Below are 22,408 nucleotides of genomic sequence, written 5' to 3'. Positions count from 1 at the left end.
CACAGTGTGGCATTAAAATGTGTTCAGAATTTGCAAACTGATGATGAGTCATCTCACTGCTTTCATTAATAACCACTTCCACAGTGTGTGTTTTTTATCCTGTCTTTCTCCCATCACCCCCAAATGTTCGAAGCAGATGGCTGCCCCTACCTGATCCTGGTTCTTCCTGTTAAAAATGAGTTTTTCTTTGCCACTGTTATCAAGTGCTTGATTGTTTAATTATTGGGGATTTCTCTGCTATATTGTTGGGTCTTCACATTTCAATATAAAGCAGCTCGAGGTGACTGCTGTTGCTATTTGGCGCTATATAACTAAACTTTCATTGAGTTTATGTTATTGCCTGTACAGGCATACACAGAGCTCAGTTATTATACAGCTTTACTTATATTTAGTAATCAGATCTATACCAAATTTTGCAGTGCTGCACAGCACCAGCATGTATGCACTAACAGTATTTTCCTAGCTTGTTCTTAACTTCAGGTCCTGTTCACAGCTGTCTTTGTGAGAACAATATGAGCTGCTAAATATATTACTTTGTTGTTTGCCCTGTGTTTGAGTTTAACCCTTTTTTGTCTGTTGAACTTCTGCAAAATCTCTTTAAACTACTTTTACTGCTCGCTATGCGGCAGCTTGGCCTGCTGAGCTTGAGTAAAGTGGCTAGCCCAGCTGTGGCACTTGCCTCGGGCCTCCTCCTCCGGCCGGGCCGCTCCTGCTCCCGCTGAAGGCGCCCTGGCCCGCAGCCAATGGGGGCGGAGCAGGACGTGACGTCGCTTCTCGCGCAAGGAAGCTCCCGGAGTGGCGCGCCAAATTTCAAAGGACTTCCTCCTGGGAGGAAAGACGGCGAGAAGCCCCACCGAAGTCCGGCAAACAGCGGCGACAGAATACCGCAGAAAAATAAAGCTAAGCCGATGTTTTATGGGTGAAATCCCCCCGCTGAGCCGTGGATTGAGTCAATCTGCGTGGATCTGAGGATTTAAAGACATGAAGTGGGTGCACAGCTTTTTCATTGTTGTAAGTGGCTGCTTTGACTTTCACTCCACCTACAAGGAACTAACGTCAGCTAGCTTCAGCCTGCTTCTGATCGGCAAACACTGTTTATCTTAAACCTCATTTTAACACCAGGCACTTAGGGCTTCGTCAAATATTATGCGGATTAAACGAGAATATATAGAAATTTTATTTGAAGAAATAAGTTTTTTGGCTTAATTTGTTTCGGTTTGTGTGCTTTGCTTTGTGTGCTGATCCCGTGATTGTCAAGGAGTCCGCAGGCAGCTGATGCACGATGCAGCAGCCTCTTAAAAAGAAAAAAAGTGCAGCTGACAGGGTTTTTTCTGCTCTGCTGTACAGTTACCACAAGTGTGATATCCCCTTACTTCACCTCCTGCACCATGTGATGTGACAAAAGGGGTTTTAAGCTTTTCTGTCCTCTCTAAGTGTCAGATAAGTTGTATTTCTCAGCTGTTTTTTTCCCTCCTTCAGACACTAAGTGTAGCAATTAAGAAGAAGCACTTTACATCTGAGTGACTTTTCTCTTGTTTTCTTTCAGATTAGACAGTCCCCAGCTGTTGCACCCTGTCAAGCTTCCCACCTGTGAGTTGGCTGATGTCAATTGATGTCAGCGAGTCTGGGATTTTAATCCCCTCCACACACACACAAACGCGCGCGCACACACAGAGAGATCAGGCCTCTGGTGACAGCTGCTCAAACCTGAAAAATATTAGTTTTCAAGCTAAAAGTCGCACCTGTTACCACCAGGTTTACTTTTCCGGGGTTTAATGTTTGCGGCACATTAGCGCGCGCTCGGTCCACATCACAGCAGCTCTTTTATTCTCGGGCCCACCGTCTTCTAGCTTCCACTCCACAGGGGATTTAGTCTGTTTAAACTGGGGCTCATAACAGAGTGCGGGAGCTCATTTCCACACTTCACCGGCTTATACGCTCCTCTATATCCTCATTACTTATTCATGTATGCACAGGAGGACACAAGAAGACATCAGCTTTCCATACTAATGCAAACACCTGTTGCTCAAAGCAGCTGCACCTGTCTGTAACCTTCACACTTGCTGCTTTCTGGTGCATGTCAGGAATATTTTATCGCCAAGTATAGATTGCTGTTAGCTGTCAGTGCTCTTGGGTCGAGCACAAATGGCTTCATTTTAGCTCCACTTCACTAGCACAGATTTGTTCAAAAATGGATCGTAGCTTGCTCTAAGTCAGGGCCTGTCACAGATCAGGGGTGGCCTCTGGGTGGGGCAGGTTGGGGGGGGTTTCGTGGTGGCAGACAATCACAGGCTTAAGCCATGCTGGCCGGGGTGCAGCCGTGCTTCCAGCTGCTTCGGATCGGGTCGTCGGCGGGTGACTCGGCGCGGGACCTGTACACCTTCAGGCCGGCGCAGAACCACTCGGTCTTTCGTCTGGGTCGAGCGGCGGAGCTGTGCGACGTCACGCTGGACTCGCCGTCGGTGTCCCGCATCCATGCTGAGGTCGAAGCTGAGAGGGAGACGGTTGAAGGAGATGAAGCTCAAGAGGAGGAAGGATGGAGGGTCCACATTAAGGACAGGAGCAGCCATGGTGAGACACGAGGGCTGAATCACACACACACCATCACAGTCAACCTGAGATTCTCACACTGTCACACCCTCCCGCAGTCATTGTGGAAGAGAATGAGGTAAAAACACACCCGCTTACAGGAATAACACCACTTCTACTGAGAACGGAAGTATTTTATTAAAGTCAGGTCAAAATGTGTGAAAACACATTTCAGTGAACTGACATAAAAAACAGGCCTAAAAAAATTCTAAGTATACAGGAAAAAATGTCCTTTAGTTTGAGACTTTGTCAATTTATTCAAAGTTATCAATGCTGCCAGCAGACAAGGTTCAGCACGTCTGCAGGACTCTCACTCAGCAGCCTTCAAAATGTGTTGCATCTTCTCTGGAAATATAAAAATCAAACCTTCAGTCTGAAATCTGAACTGAAACTAAACTGAAAAAGAAATCCTAATTAACCCTCCCCTAAAGTTCTGTTGTGCACTCAAGCAGTGAAAACATTCTTCTTCTTATTTACCGACTGAATTATCAAAACAAAGTGAGCCATTATGCTCCTAAACACAGCCGCACACGTGCAGTTAAAGACTCGCACACGTGCATCACCAACAAAGAGCATCTCTGAAACCTCAACTTCAAAAACTTCTCTTATCTCTGCCCCCAGAACTTTTATTTTATCTGAACCGTTACAGTTACAGAATTGTTTCAGCCCACCGAGAAGCATTTTCTCCTTCCTGTTTGATTTGTTTAAAAACAAACAAACAATCAAACTCAAATTAAAGTGTGTTGGTGATAAGGAAGTAATTAAACTGTGCTCAGTTGTTCCTGATCTTTGACCCTGATTTCACCATCCATGCAAGTGTGAGCACGAAGCATGACGTTAGCTTCAAATGGATTGTGTACACGTTTTATTTGTAATTATAAATTTGAATCCATGCGTTTCTCCTCTGGTCTGCGGTGCTGTAATTCCATCTGTTTTAGAGATGTTTGTATTTTTCTGTGCTGTAACTGATCTAAATGGCAGTCCCACTGTTTGGTTTCAAAACACCAAAAAATTAGATAAAAAAACAAATCAGCAGCCGTGTCTTCTTACACAAATCCTGACCTGGCTCCTCAAAAACATCCACAAACCTTGTTGTGAGCAGTTTCGTGTAGGAACTGTTTACTACTCGGTTACACCTGCTAGCGTAACATTCTGAATGTGCATTTAGCCATGACGAGGGGCTCGTGCTAATGACAGCGTGACAGGATGTAAACACTGACGGGGTTGCCCCTCAGCTGCGCTGTAATGTTGGCGCCATGGTTTGTTGTTGTAGTTTTTAGAAAGCAAATTGTCCTTATATGAAGTGATTTAAAACAAGCTCACGATTGGTAGCTTTATTTATTTTTGAGTAACTGTGCGTTCTAGAAAGAGACTTTGCTCCACTTTTGGTGCCACAAGACAAGTTGCCATCTGGATCAGTTAAATTCAAGAGAAACAGGCACCAACCAGCAGAAGATAAAATATGCACATTTAATTTAGGGGAAAGTTCCTCTTTACATCTTAAACAAAGCATAACGTGTATCAGGTTTGAGGTGCGCCGTCAGAGAGATGAACACCGTTCTTCAGACAGGTGTTCACTCAGTGCAGTGGAGCGCAGTTTAAGACACCTGACCTGTGAGTGTATATTTCAACACCTGTTATACGTGTTGATTAAAGAGCTCAGACTTGGACTCTTTCATCCAGAGAGCTTTCTTCCAGAACCTCAGAACAGTCCGGCGTTTGGAGGAGTTTCTGGATGCTGGATTTCTTCTTAGCAGCTGCTCTCTTTAAGCATCGTTCATTCAGTTGTCTGCTCAGGTCTATCTGGAGATCTATGAATATGATCTAGAAGCATTTACCTCTAAAGGTCAGAGGTAAATGAGCATCCTTCTGCCTAGTCTTCTTTCTTCTAGCACTTGAATATCTTGAGGACCCTGACATTCTCTTCAGCCAGCGTTCGTTTTCTTCTTCCTTGACGCATTTTTGTAAGTACGGCTCCCGGCAATCAACTCTGAGGCATACTTGACCACACTGCAAGAACACTTTTTACCCCATTTGTCTCAAAGGCCAGCCTGCATCACAAAGTGGTTTAATACAGCCTCTTTCCTGTTCAGCGCATTCTTGACATTTCACACATTTTACTATTTTTGAACAGGAGACAGAAATTTCTAACTGAATTCGTGTTTTTGTAGCACAATTCGAGCCAAAACACTGAATCTCTCTGGGAAGTCAGAAATCAAACAAGCATAAAATTCAACCACTGAAACAAATGTATCTGTTCAGCAATGCAATTAAATAATTTGTAATTTGGCATCTTAACTAAAAAATAATGATGCATGTTACTTTTTTGTAAAGCAGTATATTTGAAAACTCATGGATAACAGCAACAACAACAATGATGTTTTAGCACTGAAATGATGATTTTGATTAAAGAGTACTGCTGAACTGACCAGTACAGAAACATAGAGTGATTTTGGTAATTACCAATACTGTGGCATAAACATTACACTGGGTAGTGATAAATATGATAAATTTGTTAAGCACCTGTGCAGCTGGTTGTCAGCTAGAATATCTAATGAGCCAATCACATGGCAGCAATTTATTTAGTTACATACATGTGATCAAGTTGATCTGCTGAAGTTCAAGCTGAGCTTTAGGTGAAAGATGATTTAAGTGACTTTGCTGATGTCAGACATCAGAGGACGCCACGCTGCTTCATACAAAGGAAACAGTAGCTAAAATAACCGTTTGTTACAAGCAGTGTACGCAGAAGAGCATCTCTGAATGCATAACAAATCAGGCCTTGAAGCAGATGGGCCACAGCAGAAGACCGCACCACTTCAGACGTCACTATAAACAGGAAACTGAGGATGCAGATCCCATGGGCTGCATCCTCAGAACTGCGCAACAGAAGAGACTAGAAAGGGACAGGATGACTCTATCCTGGCTCGTATCAGGCGTTGAGGCTGCTGGTGGTGATGTAACAGTGTAAGGGAAATTTTCTTGGTACACTTTGGGATCCTTAGTACCAACTGAGCCTTCATTAAACACCACAGCTTACCTGAGTGTTGTTGCTGAACATGTCTGTTCCTTTATGACAGCAGTGTGCCCATCATTTGATGGCTGCATCCAGCGGGGTAATGCACCATGTCACAAAGCTCAAACTGGTTTCTTGAACATGACAATGACTTGACTTTACTTCATTGGGCTCCACAATCACCAGCTCACCTTTAGGATGTGGTGCAACTGGAAATTCACATTGATGTGCAGCAGCTGTGTGAAGCTGTCATGTTAATATTGACCAACATGTCTGATTAATGTTTCCAGCACTGTGTTAAATTTGTACCACAAAGAAGGCATTTACTGGTATTAACGAGGTGTACCTAATAAAGTGGCCACTGAATGCGTGTATAAATTTCTTCACACCATCCAGTGAGGTCGGAACACGTGATTCTATATTATTAACAGGATATCGCTGATCAAAAGATTACCTTTGTTATTAAAATGTCAGAGTCTATGAATATCAGTGGCGGCGTTATCAGATGATGGCAGCTGGTGTCACCAATGCAAAAATGCACGCGGCTGCTCTGTGCAGCCGAACGGGCCGCAGGCTCACCGTAAAAAAGAAATGTTATGCTTAAGAATAGACCTGACAGAAAATATTTGATTAATTGTTCAGTTTTCAGACGGAAAATAAATTAAATGTCAGGCGTTTCATAAATGGATTAATCAGCGATGTCAGTTTACAAGCAAACATGCCAAACATGTTCCACCTCGTTCTCTACTTACAAATCACATTTGGTTTGATTAGAGCTATTGGTCATACAAATTTAAAAAAAAAAAAAAAAAAGTTTTATAAAATCCTGGTTGATTCTTTTAGCCTGGTAAAATAAAAGCTATAACTATTGCGTATGCAAACAGTCGGAGCTGACACGAACAGATAGATTTTTGTCAGATGCCGTAATGCGGAGGCATCATCTTTCACTGCAAATGGACCAACTGTGTTTGCAGAAGAACCCCAAAAAGCCCATTCAGAGCCTGCAGGAAAGAAAAGAGCCATCAGCTTCAGCCTCAGTTAGAAATAATAGGACAGCCTGATGGATACAAAATTGTGCAAAAAGGGCACCACAAAAACAGGAGTTTCAGACATTTGGTTTGAAACTTAACAATACCTGCCGCCAGGTGCATTCTGCTGTGAATGAAGAAAATAACATGTCACGCCTGCACACGCCGGCTTTGAAAAGCATTCGCACAGAGGAGGTCCATTTCATTCGGTCTCAACGGGTCGTTCACAGCTGAGGGTGTAAAATGGACCAGTAAACTGAAATTTCAGGAGAACAAATAAAAGCAAATGTACAAACAGAAGAACCAAAGAAAAAACATTCAGGACACAAGTTAGTCTGAACCTCAGGTTACTGAGAGTGTTCAGTGCAGTCTGAAGTGGACAGGAAGATGCACGGAGTGAGGAAGGGGGAGATTAAGAGTGAAAGTTGGGTCTTCATTCAGTGGCTGTCCGACAGGCTCAGAATCTAAACTGCACCCTTACTGCCTAATTTTTCAAGTAATTTCACAGTCTGTTTCCCACATTTTTCATTTTTGCTATTAAAGTTACATTTTAGTATTCGCCCCGCATTTCTCATTTTGTGCTGTGCTGTCATGGCCGTTTGATTGCCTTGTAGCCTTCCAGCTCTTCAGTTCTGGGTCCATTTCGCAGACTGTTTTACATTTCTCCTAAATTCTGGAAGCTGTAAACACACAGTCACCGAACGACTTTATTTCAGGGCTCTGCATGATTTATTCTTTTTTTTTTGCCCCTGTCAGATTCATATATTAAAAAGCTCTGTGAATACCTGGCCTCCGGTAACATCGGCCTTCAGTTGGAAAACTGTTGCTCGTTTGTGTCTTCAGAGAGTTTCCCACTACTCTACATGCCAGTGTGACCTCCTAGAAACCTTTAAAATGTTTTATTTTGAGGGCTGATCTGTGCCCGGCAGTGTTTAGTTTAACATTTCTTCAAATCTTCGTGGTCTTGTGTTTCTAGGCACGTGGGTCAATGAGGTCCGCCTCCAGCCAGGCATACAGTGGGAACTCTCAGATGGCGACACGCTGATCTTCGGAGGCCAGACTGCTCCAGGAAACCCGGAGTTCTACTTCCTTTTCCAGAAGGTTAAAGTTCGCCCGCTGGACTTCGATGCAATCACGCTTCCAAAGGTAAGTCTGTAGTTTGGAATCAACTATTTACATTCAGTATGAAGCCAGAGTCATGGTGACACTTTTCTTAAAAAATAAGTTTAAGGTTAAAGGATAAATCTGTCTGCTGCATGAGTAAATGCACCATGTGACACTGCTGATGTCCTTATCTCAACGTTACACAGTCGAGACATTCCTAACTATTATTTTTAGCAGTCTACATTGATTGTACAGGAGAGACAAACTTAATAATCGACGAGTCTAAAAGTAAGAAAATATAAAAACTCAAGCAAAGTTCAACAGACGAGGTTAAACAGTGAGTTTACAGATATTTTGTGTCTATTTCAGTCATTTTAAACCTTTCTTAAATAGTTAAATTGTTTTGTTGGGCACATTTGTAAATTTCTAGACTCCATAGTCACTGTTAACACTTCACTCCAGCGTTAGATTAACTGGTGGTTCTAAACTGGCTGTAGGTGTATATAGTGGTGTGGCAGGCAGTTCAGAGTGTGCCGTCCTGTTACCCTGTGACAGACGGGCTCCAGCTCCTCTGCAACCCTGAACTGGACAAGCTTTCAAGAAAATGGGCGGATAGATTTGGGTAGTGGGCTCAAAGTCTTTTTCCAGCCTCTGTACTATGTTTGCTAATGTCTGCAGATGTTAGAGGATTTCTGAATAAATATTTTGAAGCATAAAAAAACATTCATGGTAGAAGCATGGCCTCAGAATCGTGGTGCCCATTCATCTGTAAGCTTGTGTGCTCGCTCTGATTCTCCTTTATGCTAAAATACAGTAAATATCCCTAAAAGTTACATCTGAGTCTCTTCTTTTCTTAATGCACGTAAGAATCACATTCTGTACCACCAGCAGCCTTCCTTGCTTGCAGGCTAACGTCCCCCAAGGCAAAAGATCACGTGACCCATGATGTAGTCTACCAGAGGAGCAGCATTAATGTAGCGGCTGTATGAGGGAAGAAAACTAATATTCCTCAGTTGCGATAAGGACATTAATTTTAGATGCTTGTCAGAGACTGTTATTATAGGTTTTTGATTTGGTCCCCCACAGTCCTGCTGCTCTAAATACTCAGTAGGAAACCAAATGTCTTTCAACAAATGCACTTTATGTCCTTCTGTTTGAGGAATTCGTTAGAAATCACAGTGACCATCTGCTTAAGAAGGGACTTTCTTACAAAAACAAACCCTACATTTGTCAGTGGTTTTTAAATTGTTATCTTTGGTCTTTGCCACAGACAGCTGAATCGATACAGAAACTAATGAAAAGGACTAACATGCCTTTTTCCACCTTCTTTTTTTGTGTAATATGTTGACAGTAATGAAAATGTTGATGTCGACGTTACCCTGTAATTTCCATCCCACTCGTGCGTCAAAGTGTGTGCAGCCATCGTTCATTAGGTGGTGCTGGGAACTATTTGTATTCAGAATGCCAATAAAAATGTACCACAATGTCTGGTAAACAACAACAAGCCCACAAAACCCCCAAAGCATTTTATCTATGAAGACATGGAGGCATACTGTCACTAAATGAAATTTGAAGATTAAATCATGTGCAATCGTACTTTTCTACTTCAATTAAAAAAGTGCTGATGCATGAGGTTGATTTGCAGCAAGAGGCAGAAATAGATTTATTATCTCAAAGGTGCCATGACTTTTCTGGGAAGAAATACATCAGCCAGACAAATTAGACTCGCACCTCTGGATATTGACATTTGGCCTGCGCTTCGTGAAGGTTTAAATGAAATATTTATATCTGGTTTCCTAGGCGGGAACCTTTTCGTCCGACTTGCAGAACAGGATTAGGACCAGCTTGGACCGCAAGGTAGCTGCAAACCTGGACCTTTCGAAGCTGTCCATCAACAGAGCCACGGTCATCCTCAACTCCATCGGCAGCCTGAGCAAGATGAAGGGCAGCGCCTGGACCTTCAAGAGGAGCCACAGCCACGAGGGAACCGTCTCTGACCCCGGCACCTCGACCTCGCCTCCTCTTGCCGTGGGCTTTTCCTCCCTGCTACTGCCCTCCACTCCTCCATCATTCACCTCCGCAGCTTCACTGCCTCAAACGAAGGCCCTCCCTCAGACCTCCAGGAGCAGGAGGAAGTCTGCTCACACGGTGCTGCTGGAGGACGACAGCTCAGACGAGCCCAGAAGTCGAGGAGGTAAAGCACAGCGGCGTGCTGCAGCATGACACTGCTCACTTTCTGGAGCTTTCTGACATGAAGCTGCAGATTTTTATCACAAAATTTGTTTTTGGCAGCTTTTAAAAAGACTCAATATTAGTTTATGAAGTTACTCCTGGTTTCTTTTCAAGGCTTTTCTCTGCAAAATAAAAGTAGGGAAAAGAACAAATTAGTGTTGTGGATGCTTCTGTCTCCACTTACATTACCTTCCTCTCTCTCCATTGTTCTTAGTTTTGGCAGGAGTTGTGGAGGATGGACAGAGAGCTCGTGGGAAGAAGAGGCGGAGGCTCTACAAGTCTGAATCTGAAGGTTTCAGCTTGCCGCCGCCTCCTCAGCTGCAGCCCAAGACTCACAGCGACATCCGCAGGCCGCTGGAGGCCAAGCCCTTCCCCGTCGGTATCCGGACCATCGGCAGCTTCCACGGAGCCATGACAAACAGCAGACTCAACGAGCACCTCTTCCAGGCATCCTTCACAAGCAAACAAGAGGTGGAGAAGGTGAACCGAGTCAAGACGGTGGTGCACGGAAACATCGCGGCCTTCCGCCAGCAGAAACCTGCCCATTGCTCCCCAACCGCAGCGAGAGGGAGGCGGAGAGCCAACAGCTCCCCTGTATTCTCCCCGCTGGTGGTGGGAGGGGAGAACTACAACCTGGCCTCGCCGTCGGTGAGGATCCGCGCAGACGAGAGAGTTAGCGTGCAGTTCAACCGATTTCATCATCCAACAGGGTGAGTTTGGAAGGTTTTTCTAAAAAATCTCTACAAAGCACAGCCCTATATGATTTTCTGTCATATATACAAACTATACAATGTTGGAGCTTCATATTAAACAAGGCCTGAACTCCTCTGTGAGGCACAAGCTCGGGATTCAGACCAGATGCACAAACCTGTTGTTTGTAAAGGACAACCGGTCAGAAAACCCTTTCTTTCCCTCGGTTCTGACCTCGTTAAACTGTTTTCTGATGAGGTTTTGGTGCCAATCGCTGCTTGAAAGTCAGATCAACTACAACATGATGTAAGAGTTGTGGATCCCTTTTAGAGGTTTAATGCGTGAGTTGAAAGGCAACAGTTTAAAAAAAAAAGAAATCATATTTGTTCGTCTGTTTTTTGTGATGTCACCATCAGTCCTTCTCATTTCTTCCTGTTTATGTTTTTGTTCTCCTTGAAGTAAGCGACGCGGCCGCCCCAGGAAACACCCCCTCCCACCACGGCCTTCCCTGCCCTCTCCATCCTCCTCATCTTCATCCTCTACCTCCTCGGCCTCCTCCTCCTCCGGCTCCTCCTCTTCCTCCTCGGACGAGGACGAAGACGACGAGGAAGAGGACGACGTGATGGTTGGCACGGTGGAGCCGTGCGCGGCGCCACGGTGCCGGCTGCCCCAGCAGGACACGGTGCAGTGGATCCAGTGTGACGTGTGCGACGCCTGGTACCACATAGACTGTCTGCACGTCGACCGCAAGAAACTCCTGATGGACCCCAACGCTGACTTCCACTGCGGCTGTCGCTGACAGGAGGGAAGCCAAATTCTGGATGATTAAATGAAATCAGAAGCCTCACTTTGAACTTTAAAGCTGACACTTTCCCCTCCTTAAATGCTTCTTTTCAGTCATAAAGTGGAAATTAAGATTTTTTCCTTTGAAGACGGGCTGCGACTTCATCTAATGACCGCTGAGCCGCTCTGCACGAGCACGCGGCGCTTTTCTCTCGCCTCAAACGTGGCTGTTAATTCAAGAAAAGAATTTCTTTTGATATTTTTTACATCCTGATTTGACAAAGTTTGAGCATTTGTGACCCAACAGTAACAGAGTTACTCCACGAGCCTCGAGCCCACTCAGCCTCAGAGCTTAGGCTTTTGGAGAAGGAGGCACAACTCTAATGAAATGTCTCAGCTTGGATTTCATTATGGCTTTGACTGCCTGGAGAGGTGCAATCAGAGCAGGAAAACACAATGTTTGAGCACATCCCCAGCGTGGCTGTGGCTATCCAGGGAGCGAAGTGCATTCAGGAAAATTCAGGCCATTGCTGGACTCTATAAAAAGCTCTTTAACGTCCTGAATTTTGTTCCGCTGCCACCTTCACAATTTCAAAGCCATTAAAAAAAATTTTGCTTGGTAATCAGACTTCATTAGAGATTTGAGTGCGGCTTTCTTGAGTGGTAGCTGCTGTGTAGGAGTAGATCTGTAATCATTCGATGTGAAATGCCAAGAAATGTGTCAGCAGACTTGTGTTGATGCTGCTGATGAGAAGTGCTCCTGGGATGCTAATCAAATGTTTGAAGGCACTTCTGGCGGCAGCAGCAGCTGCTGGTTTCTGGGAGGGATGTTTGTGACTGAGTGCAGGCTGGCAGTGTGGCGGCTGCTGAAGGCAGGACTCATTACCAGTCAAATGTCATGTCGTATAATCCGCTGGTGTAACAGGAAAAAAACAGACTCATAAAAATGATCTTGTCGCCTCTGACTGGTGGGATGAGTTTTGATGTCACAGATGATTTTTAGGGTCGTCTCTTCAGCTCTGCTTCCACCTTCAAGAGACTCTTCACACTACTGAACTGTGGGGCCAAAATGGGTGCTTCAGTCCTGAGTGAAAAGGGCTGGACCTGACTGAACTGTCTCTGAAAAGGAGAAATCTTCACTTCGGTGCTGCGTGTGAGTATGAAATCAAAGTGTGGAACGCCAAAATCTTTCTCAAGCACCTTGCTTTTTATTTAATTCCAAATTTCTACATGTTCTGGCTCATCTGGAGTGGAAACGGCCTCTTTTCCCCACTCAATTCTGCTCCACTCTTACAGTCTTTATAATAGCTCCATCTCTGTTCAGATGAGATATGATAGTGTTGTAATGAAAAGTCTGTGCTGGTGTTGTATGTGTTTTTTTTTTTTCCTTTTATTGTACCACAATGGGAGCACTGCAGTTCTCTGAGCGAGCTTAAAGTGGGAGAATGTGTGGAAAGTTTCATTTTTTTTTGAGCAATAACATCAAAAACGGGGGGGAAAAAAACAAAAAAACCCATAAATATATATATTTTACATACTAATGTCGATAGAGGTTGATGTGGACTGTAACATTGATTGCTTGCAGTTCACTTAACTTGGATTTTGTCAGTTTCACTGGTGCTTGGATGCTGACAGCCTCTCCTGCTGCTTTGCTGATTGTCAGAAATCCAGCAAATAGTTGAGGAGAAAAATATATTTGTGTATATATAAAAAAAATCAAAAATCTGTGCACTGATTTATCACTTCATTTTCAATTCAGTGGATTGAGTAAAAAAAAAAAATCCAAGCATCTTAATGTACGCAAACTGTTTTTGGTAGTTTGAGTATTTTTGTCCATTTTGATGTTCAACAACATATCACAATAAAATACGTGTTTCTTCACGCTGCTGCAATAATACAATGTTAGTTATATACAGATTAACAATATGACCTCATGTGAAATTCAGGGTTTAATGACCTGTTTGCTCCTGTTTAACAGTCTTAAAAGAAATTGTTTGTTCTTTCTCTCTGCTGATCTTCGGGTGTCTTAAATGGAGTTTGTTTGCAGTTTTATTCCCCAGTAAAGATGGAAGTGTCGCATTCTCTCGTTTGATATTTAAACGTCTGTTTACGCCTTCATGACTTCTCTTAAATGTGTGCCATCTCCACCACATCACTCACTGCTGTTCGGCGGCGTGCTGCTCTGATAACGGCACCTTGGCTTGCACCTGTTTTTCGCTTTCATGTGGCTCGCCAGACAGTTAGAGGTGTCTTTAAAAGGATGCTTGTGTGACCCCCGCAGTTACAGCTGTTTTAAAATGAGCCGTCAGTGAGGGCGTGAAAATTTGTAATTGCTAAGAAGTTAAAACGGGCAGCGTGACACAGACTGTAAGAACCTCCTAACGAAACCTGTGATGTAAAAACCCAGAAGAGGCAGTTTTTTTTCAAGTTAAATTACTTAAATTGAGACTCAAAATGTGGCAACAATGAAAGTGTCGACTGAAGACACTTTTAATCTTTCTCTTCTTCCTTGAAAGCAGCTCAAGGCAAAGGTGAAAATGAAGCAGACACAATTCCCCTCAGATTTTAAAATTTACTCTAATTTATGACTGATGTGCTGTTTTATTGTAAATGCACCTAAATGCTGCCTTTACAGTGAAACCTTCCTGATGTAAGTTTGTTGCAAGTTTTGTGCAAAAATTTTATTTTTAGGTTCATTTTTAGGAAAATCTGTTTCCTTTGACTTGCAGTGCTTTTATACATCTAGACTGTTACTGTGCAAGTTCTCACAGTGAAGTCAGCTTTAGAGACGTGTGCCTTCTCTTTAATATAATGGACCTAGATGGCCTTTGCCTTGCAGTGCTCACTGCAGCGAAAATTCAATTCGAAGAACTCCGCGTGAAATCATAAACCAGTTACTGTGGGGAAAAATCCACAGACACTGTCACGAGCCTGACTGTCATTACAGCCCACAACACGGGGATACCTCTAATATTTACATCCTGTCGAGCTATCTCGAGGACGAGCCTTTTGTTGTGCATATTTTTGTACAGTCATGGTCAGCGGATGTAGTTTTATAGAAAGAAAATAGTTCCCGTATGAAGCTGCTCACAGCACAGTGTAGATGTATTTGAAGGAGCTGTAAAGGGACATTGGTGTATTTTGGTGCTGCGAGTGCCATCTGTTTCTATAACTGTATATTTGAGGGAAGGCAGATATCTTCAATACTGCGCAGCTCAAACAAAAACCATCTTGATGAATAACTGACGCTACAGGCCAGAGGAGAGATGCTTAAACCTGATCTTGGCGCTGACTGTTCCCGAGGCTTCAGTAGTTCAGCTCGGATTCATCACATCTTTCAGATCCGCAGCAAAATGCTCTGATTCAGTTTCTGAGTGAAGTTTATATGAAAAACTAAAGAATGAAAGATGAATTCTTGATTTGACTGATTTGGGAATCCTTTTGGGAGGCATTTTTTTTTTTTAGACCAGCAGAATAAAAAGGGAATGGGAGATAACATCAAGTACAATTAGGAGCTCAGCTCTTTGCCACCGATGATATTTTAGCACAATCAAAATATGAGTTCTTTAAATATTCAGTGTTTACTTCCAACATTATTCTTTTTTTTGCTAGCGTCTCTTCAGTGGAACAACAATCGCCTTCATACATGTTTAATGTGAAAATAAAACTTCCCGCCTCGGTTTCTTCTCTGTGGTCAGGAAGCAAACACCATCAAAGCCACGAGGGAGCCGCATAAGTGGCTGTTTAATAAATTAGCCTTGCATATGCTAAACACATCACAATCAGTCCTTTATTTTTCCCATTTGCGGTGCTTCGCAGATAAACACGTCGCTCGTATCGCCTTTCAAGGCTTTCGCAGATTAAATGAAGTTTGTAGCAGGCAGACTTCCTGATCATTACGCCGCTGTGGTCGCCTCATTGTGCTCAGTGTTTCCTTCGTGCCATCTGCTAAAACTGCAGCACAATCAGGCGCTGGCTTTTTCCCCTTTTCTTTAAACTGAGTTAATTCTGGACTGGACTCGAGGTGAAGCTCCATTAGCAGCGAGTGCAGATGTACTTAATCAAAAGCATTGTTTTGCATTACACAAACTGGTTCGTATGAGAGCTTCACAGCCCCGTTTTACGCTTTTACCCTGCCTTCACTTTAATGATCACATTAAAATACGGAAACGGTTTGACTTTATTTGTTTTCTGTCGTTCTACAGAGTTAAACCATTTGTCATTATTCTCTGAGATGCCGTTGACATCAAAGTTATCTGGGAAGAAATAAAGAAAATTCACAAAATAATGTTTGCATTGTCTGTTTTATCTTCACAGGCTCGACTTTTTTTCATGTTCCCAAAGAAATCTTTCCTCTTTCTTTTGGGAAGAAAGAGGCTGTGATCTGAAACACATTTGGTTTATTATAAATTCTTATGCATCCGGCTCAAGTCGTGACTGATGAAACATTGATATTAGGAATTTACATTTTGTTTTCCTCCGGTCTTTTGTGTTGTTAGAAGGAAAAAAGGAAAAACTTCTGATCTCAAGCAGAGATGTGAAATATGTGGTTATTATTTTCATTGTTGTTGTTTCCTCTGAAACAATAATAGAGGAGTGCGATTCAACACACAAAGGAAACATCCTCATAATTGAAGCCCATTATCTCACATATTTTAATTTTTTTTTGTTGCTTTGCTTTATAATGGATGGGGTCTTATCTGAGTTCTCCATGCATGAAGTTACATTTATTCGCAGAATTACTGCTTACAGTGACGCCGGGTTGGTGGCTCAGATGAGATGAACGTGAAACGTGGGCAAACATACACACGGGTATTTAAATATTTGTGATGTACAGCACAAGGATGCAGAGTGTTTGGCACCATCACAGGAAGTAAGCTCTGGATTTGAGCCTCCAGGTCCTCAGGCTTCCTCCCACTGTAAGGTTATTGGTTAATCTGGGGAGGCTGGGGATCCATTTACTCCTAAAGACCAAGGATAAGGTAAAGGACAGACCAGTGTGAAGTGTTGGGTCAACGTGTATACTCTGTATCAGTGATCCACTGGATGGACCCTTTTCCCCCAAAGAATATTCCCTGATAGTGGAATGTCAAACTCATTTTACATCACAGGCCACATGCAGCACACACTCCCCTCTCTGTCTGTATAAATGCATTTAAGTAAACATTTAACCCCCAATACATCTGAATATAGGGGAAAAAAAGTGCAATTTTAACACGTGTCAGTTTTTCTATGTGAAAAATGTGTAAAATTACAGAAAAAGTCCTGATAGCTCATTGCCCGGACTTTCCTGTAGTTATAAAACTGGTGAATTTACTTAATTTCTTTGAAATTAAAAAGGTTCAAAATATATGCCGTCTTTTACATTTTCCACAACCTTTCAGTGGGCCCGTTCAGAGTCTTTGCCTGGCTGATTCTGGCCTCCGGGCCTTATGTTTGACAACTACAGTGTAATGCATTGATTTTGCAAATGCCATGACCCACACCGACTCTCCAAAAAATATTTCACCCTGCCTTTAGCTTTGAGGATTCACTGTGGAATAGTTTCGACAACTTTATGCAATATCACAACTTTTATTTCTGTCCAGAGTTGCATTAATTTTTCACCGAGATCTTCTGTTGATGGTGGACGAATCAGACCACTGTCTAAAGTCTTCTCCAGCACATCGCAAAGCTCCTCGTTGGAGTTAAGTTCTGGACTCTGTGGCGGCCAATCCATGCGTGAAAATAATGTATCATCCTCTATAAACCACTCAGGGAAGGAAGGAAATCCATTGAAGCAAAAACCCGGTCATTTAGTAACATTGCTGAACCCAGACCTCCAATCCAGTGGAAATGGGATTGGAGGCTTATTTAAATCGAGGTGGTGAATGTTGTTTTTTTTCCCCCCTCTTGTGAGGATTTTGTGATTAACAGCATTTCCATATATTCAGTGTGCCCCCCCAACTCCCCAGTATATGGAGACATTGCCATAATAGGAAAAAAATGCTTCCAGCTGGAAAGAGTTGGCCATTACATATTACATGTCTTTGAAGGAAGAAGTGAACCCAAACCATAGCAGGCAGAAAAATGTCCCCTCAAAGCATAACCTTCCACATGTCCCCTTTTGTGGTATCCTACAGAAACATGTTTAAGGAGGAGTTCAACATATAAAATCCCTCTAAGAGTCAGTGAGTGGCAGTCACCACAACCTCAAGCATGTAGGCCCAAGACTGCGGTTTGGGGAAGTCCTTACTGAGGATCAACGGTGGTTTCCGGGTCAGGCAGATCCTCCTGGTGCCACCGAGACGGAGCGATAAACCGAGAAAGGAGGAGGGAAGCTGGGGCATGGAAATGACAACAAACTGGTACGTAGGGCAGGAAGGGCATTCATAAATATACAATCACAAGCAGAGGGTATAAGATGTGGTCCCACTCCTGAAATTGAGGTAAACTATCTCCATATGAATCCTCATCAAACACCAGAGAAACAAATGTACACCTGCTTACCTGCATGATTATGCAATCAGCCAGTTGTGCTGCAGGAGCAACACAGATATAATCGTGCATGATTGCAGAATTGTTTTGTCACAAGTTTATCCATCCAGTCAGCTAAGAGCAGAGGGGTGGGGCTGCAGTGGCTACACTCACACCAAACACCCACAGTGGAAGTCTGGAAATAAAGCCAAGCTTGATGAATGTTTGCTTCAACAGCATTAATCCACGGATCCAACCTGTCTCGTGTCAACAGTCCAGACTGGCAGTGTAATGATGTGGGGAAGGTTTTCCTGGCATGCTTTGTGCCCGTTGAGACCAATAAATCATCATTTTAAAGCCACAGCCAATTCTGAGGATTGCTGCTGACCAGGTGCATCCCTTTATGGCTCCAGTCCCATCTCCTGAAGGATGCTTTCAGCATAATGATGCGCCATGTCACAAAGCAAAGTTCAACGGCCTCGTCAGTCTCCAGATCAGAATCCATTAGAACACCTCTGGGGGGATGGTAGAAATTGGATCATTCTCCGGTGGGTCACACAAAATGAATTCACAGATGCCACAAAGAGGTGCGGCAGCTTTGAAAGCAGTGGGAGGCCCTGCACGGTTTGATGTTCCTACTGAAAGAGCTCAGTGAGTCTCAGTTTGCTTTGGGAGTTGAAATAAATGTAAATCATCAATATATGTAAACAACCTTTCAATATACTGCGTGATCCACTTCAATAGACTACTCCCAAAGTTCAGCCTCACAATTCACACAAAGATGGACTCAGCAGAGCGACCTCAGTAGCTTGTAAACAAACACATCAATCAGTGTAGCTGCAAAACTCCACTGCAAACTGTCACAAGGACACACACAGCGCAGAAAGTCGTGAGAAACGGCTTGCAGTTACAGCTTTGGAGCCAGAGACATCGTTTCCATTTTACATGACTGTGTGGAACAGTGGCGAGCCTTAAACATCAACTGCTTGTTGTTTCCCCGTATCAGTCAACACATCAGAAACCAGGATACTTATGAGCAAAATGAGCTGTCACACCCACCTGCTGGTGTTTTGTTGTGACAATCCACGTAACAAGGACATGAAAGATTAGTTATGTCCTCTTCTATGGTGTGGCTGCAGGAGAGGGTGCTCAGATTTGTTTGCATTTTTCATTGGCTACAAAGCTTTTTGTAATCTCTTCTCATTCCAGGTGTTGACTCTTCACTCGTTAACCTCAAGCTTATTCAATTTGCTGCACAAGCCGACTTTAGGAACACTTAAAGTCTGTTGTTTCACGATTAGTCTGTGTTGTTTGTCAGTTATAAAGCTCTTCTAAGACCACAGTCTCTGTCTGACTTATCAAAAACACCTGCTGATTTGAGAGTTTGACTATTGCTCTGTAAAGAGCCATCATACGGCGCCAACCTGAATTCACATAATCCATCATTTTACAAAAGAAACCCTGCATTGATTTTCAGATAGAACTGAAAATAATGAACTCATCTATATTTGAAGCTAATAAGAGACATTAACAAGGACATAAAATGATGTAATGCAAAAACTGAGTCAACTAATGGAGTCAGTTCTAATAAAATGTCCTTGAGTATCTTTAAGATTGTGATAAGTGGATGATGAAAATAAAAATGAAAGTTTTCCTGTTAATCGGAAGTGAAATGTTTTTAAGACAACTTCAGAAACAGTTGTTCTGCCATGCAAAGAGGCAGTAATAGAGCACACGCACACACACACACGCACACACACGTTATGAAATCACCTTATGCATCACTCAGCTTATTTGTAGCTCACGACTCCAAAAAACCTATTATGCGCTCTTAGGCCAGTGGGCAGATGGAGAGGCGATGGAGAGATTATGGAGCTGAAATGTCCACTGCCTTGACCTGCAAAGATGGAGGGAGACAATTACATTTGTCTGAACTGTTTCCATAGCAACATTTTCCCTCTCTCTCCCTGTCTTTCTCTCTATTTCTTCTTATTTATTTATTTATTGGAAATTGAAGAGTTGCAGGAAATCAGTCAGCCTTCCATCCTGTAATAAGCGCCGACACCTTCTTTGCCTCGATGATGCATGGCACGAGGCAGAGGGCGCACAGCTGATCTGCTTATTTGAAACTGAGGTGGAGGGAGTGGAGGCGTAAGTGTGTATGCTGGATCCAAATCAGTAATAAGCGAGTGTGCTCCCATTGTGTTTTGAAGCTGGCAAAAGGGAGAGGTCACGTCGAGATGAAAGCAGAAGCAGAAACTGTAAAGTCCATATTCCTCTTCCAGCAGTTTTGCAGCCTGTCTCTCGCGCTCACTCACACGGTCATTTTCCCTCTCTCGGTCATCAGAGCACAGCAGAAACAAGCCAGCACTCCTGGGCTCTGGGTTGAATGTAATGCTGGTATTGTGAGATTCTGCTCCTGCACTGATAGTGCAGTGTCACTCTGACTTGTAGTGCAGGTAGATTGGACCATTTCTACTGGATTCAAATCAAATCCATTAAAGAAAAGTGCTCAAAATGTAAAAGTTTTCAGCCTTTTTTTGTTCGCCAAGAGTCAGAAACTGCTGCTTTTCAAAGTCACCTGTGTCTCTAAATTATGAACAAGGTGTCCTTTGGCATCAGCGTGTAAGCACTCCAGGTTCAGACAATAATGAGATGTGTCTCACTCTCAAAACATCATGTGTGCTTGTAAAGACCCCATTGTGTCACATTAAAAAGCAGTGAGTAAGCATTGTTTTTCACTGTGCAACTAACATCTATACTTCAATTCAGACTGTGTTCAAGCCTAAACTCTGATCTTTTCTTAAACTTTTTGGGTTTTTGCTTCCTAAACCTAACCAGCGAGTGAAAGTGACAGTGTTGATTGGCTGACTTGACTAACGTCTGACACCTCCAGCTTTCTAAAGCCACAAGTTATCTCTGGCCAGGTGTGAAAACAGAGATACCAAAGGACATCATGTGTGTAAATTGAAGACACAATCAGAGTGGTGGTTTTTGATGCTGTGGGATGAGAATGTTTTGGATTTTAATAAACATTTACATTTGCAACATTAATGCAAAAATGGACATGAAGTGCATTAGTCTAAAGATTATTTGTAAGTCTGATTAGTCTCGGAATATATAACACTGCAGACACATACACTTACATTTACAATATACATGTACTGAATCCAAAGAAATGCCATAATGTTGTAGATTTATAAAGAAGAGAGATGAGAGTAATGAATAAAGAGGGAACTTATCGTATAGGTACAGAGCTTAAGAGGTACTTCACTGATTTTGTTTTGCATGGGGAATCTTTGAGAGGCTTTTTTAATGCCTCGTCTGAGTATGCCAACTGTATGGGTGTGGAAAAAACATCACAGAAGCCCCTCTGAAGCTCTAAAATGCAGCAGAGATAAAATATAATCCTTTCTGCTTATAAGCAAAGCATCTCTCAGCAGTCGTTTAAAACACTGCTTCTTTCAAACACCACACCTTCAGTTTTGCATGCAGGCTTTCAGTCAAAAAGCAAACTACTCTGATGGCATCATCTTTATGATTTTTCATATTGTAGCCTACGGCTACTGTCTCGGTTTGAGTGGCAGAGCAAAACCAGCTTCAGTGTGTAAAATCAGTGAAAAGCTCCAGGCGTTTGAATTTTTTAAAAGTGAGCTTCATAAAAAAACAGCCAGACCAGCGAACAAATACCAAACTGGTGCAACTCCAAGGCAGCCTCTTCTTCTTAGATTTTCGTTGTTGTTTCCTTGCAGACCAGCAGGGGGCAGTGCTGTCCCGGCGCGCTCCAGCGGACACCCACAGAGGAGCGTTAAAGCAGGCAGCAGAGGATGAACACAGGGAAACAATGTGTGGAGCCACTCCCTGCACATTACACCCAGAATGGAAATCATAGTTTTCATTATTCCTCTCAGAGAGTGCAGCTGATGGCATTTTGAACGTTTGTGAGTGTGAGTGGAGTGAGCAGTGGGAGGTGTTGGGAGGGAGGGAGGTGGGTGAAAGTTGTATCTAAATGGTTTTAATGGATCACAGAGTTCAACTTACTGCTATTGTCTCTTCATTCAGATGATGCTAAACAGACGCTGTTGGAGCCGCTTTAGCTCGCCTGCGTGTTTTCATTTGGCTTATATCGGAGCTGATTTGTGTGTGTGTGTGTCCTCCTGAGTCTGATGATGATGATGCAGTGTGTCCTTTTGGATGCTGCAAAGCTGAAGGTTTGCCTGCATCATGCTAGTGTGTGTGCATGGCTGCAGCATCTCTGTGTGAATCGTGTGACTGTGTGTGTGTGAGTTTCCCATTTATGCCTATAGTATGCAGCCAGTTGAAAAGCAATGAGGCGTATTTGTGTGTGCACTGGTGCTGAATGTCTGCGCTGTGTAGTTAAATGTGTGTGTGTGTGTTACAAGCAGTCTTTCTCCAGACTGAGCCCTAACAGGATCTCAGGAGCAGCTGTCGATTTGTCCCAATAGCCTCTCACTTTCACATTTCGCTCTCTTCTCTTCTTTCATCTCCT

General features: G+C 43.1%; 1 protein-coding gene across 2 annotated transcripts; it reads left to right on the top strand.

Annotated features, from left to right (window-relative positions):
- The first annotated feature begins 797 nt into the window (after nt 1-797).
- On the top strand, nt 798-13,521 carry tcf19l (transcription factor 19 (SC1), like). 2 transcript variants are annotated; one of them, XM_031754784.2, is made up of 6 exons: nt 798-986; nt 1,547-2,571; nt 7,610-7,779; nt 9,538-9,931; nt 10,184-10,679; nt 11,119-13,521. In XM_031754784.2, exons 2-6 carry the CDS (start codon nt 2,301-2,303, stop codon nt 11,456-11,458), a joined length of 1,671 nt encoding a protein of 556 aa, XP_031610644.2. In that variant the 5' UTR covers nt 798-986; nt 1,547-2,300; the 3' UTR covers nt 11,459-13,521. The 2 variants fall into 2 exon arrangements, with proteins under 2 accessions (XP_031610644.2, XP_031610643.2); XM_031754783.2 differs by having other exon boundaries at nt 798-1,011.
- The last annotated feature ends 8,887 nt before the right edge of the window (nt 13,522-22,408 follow it).

This window comes from Oreochromis aureus, linkage group 22, assembly GCF_013358895.1.
Source record: "Oreochromis aureus strain Israel breed Guangdong linkage group 22, ZZ_aureus, whole genome shotgun sequence".
In the NCBI taxonomy this organism is placed as follows: Eukaryota; Metazoa; Chordata; class Actinopteri; order Cichliformes; family Cichlidae; genus Oreochromis; species Oreochromis aureus.
This window is presented reverse-complemented; position numbering and strand designations above follow the sequence as displayed.

What these genes read in the sequence shown, in the direction of transcription:
- tcf19l (XM_031754784.2), top strand. Translation starts at nt 2,301, where the DNA reads ATGCTGGCCGGGGTGCAGCCGTGCTTCCAGCTGCTTCGGATCGGGTCG. An exon ending in CGAGCCCAGAAGTCGAGGAG is followed by an intron (nt 9,932 to 10,183) that starts GTAAAGCACAGC and finishes CATTGTTCTTAG; the next exon opens with TTTTGGCAGGAGTTGTGGAG. An exon ending in CGATTTCATCATCCAACAGG is followed by an intron (nt 10,680 to 11,118) that starts GTGAGTTTGGAA and finishes TTCTCCTTGAAG; the next exon opens with TAAGCGACGCGGCCGCCCCA.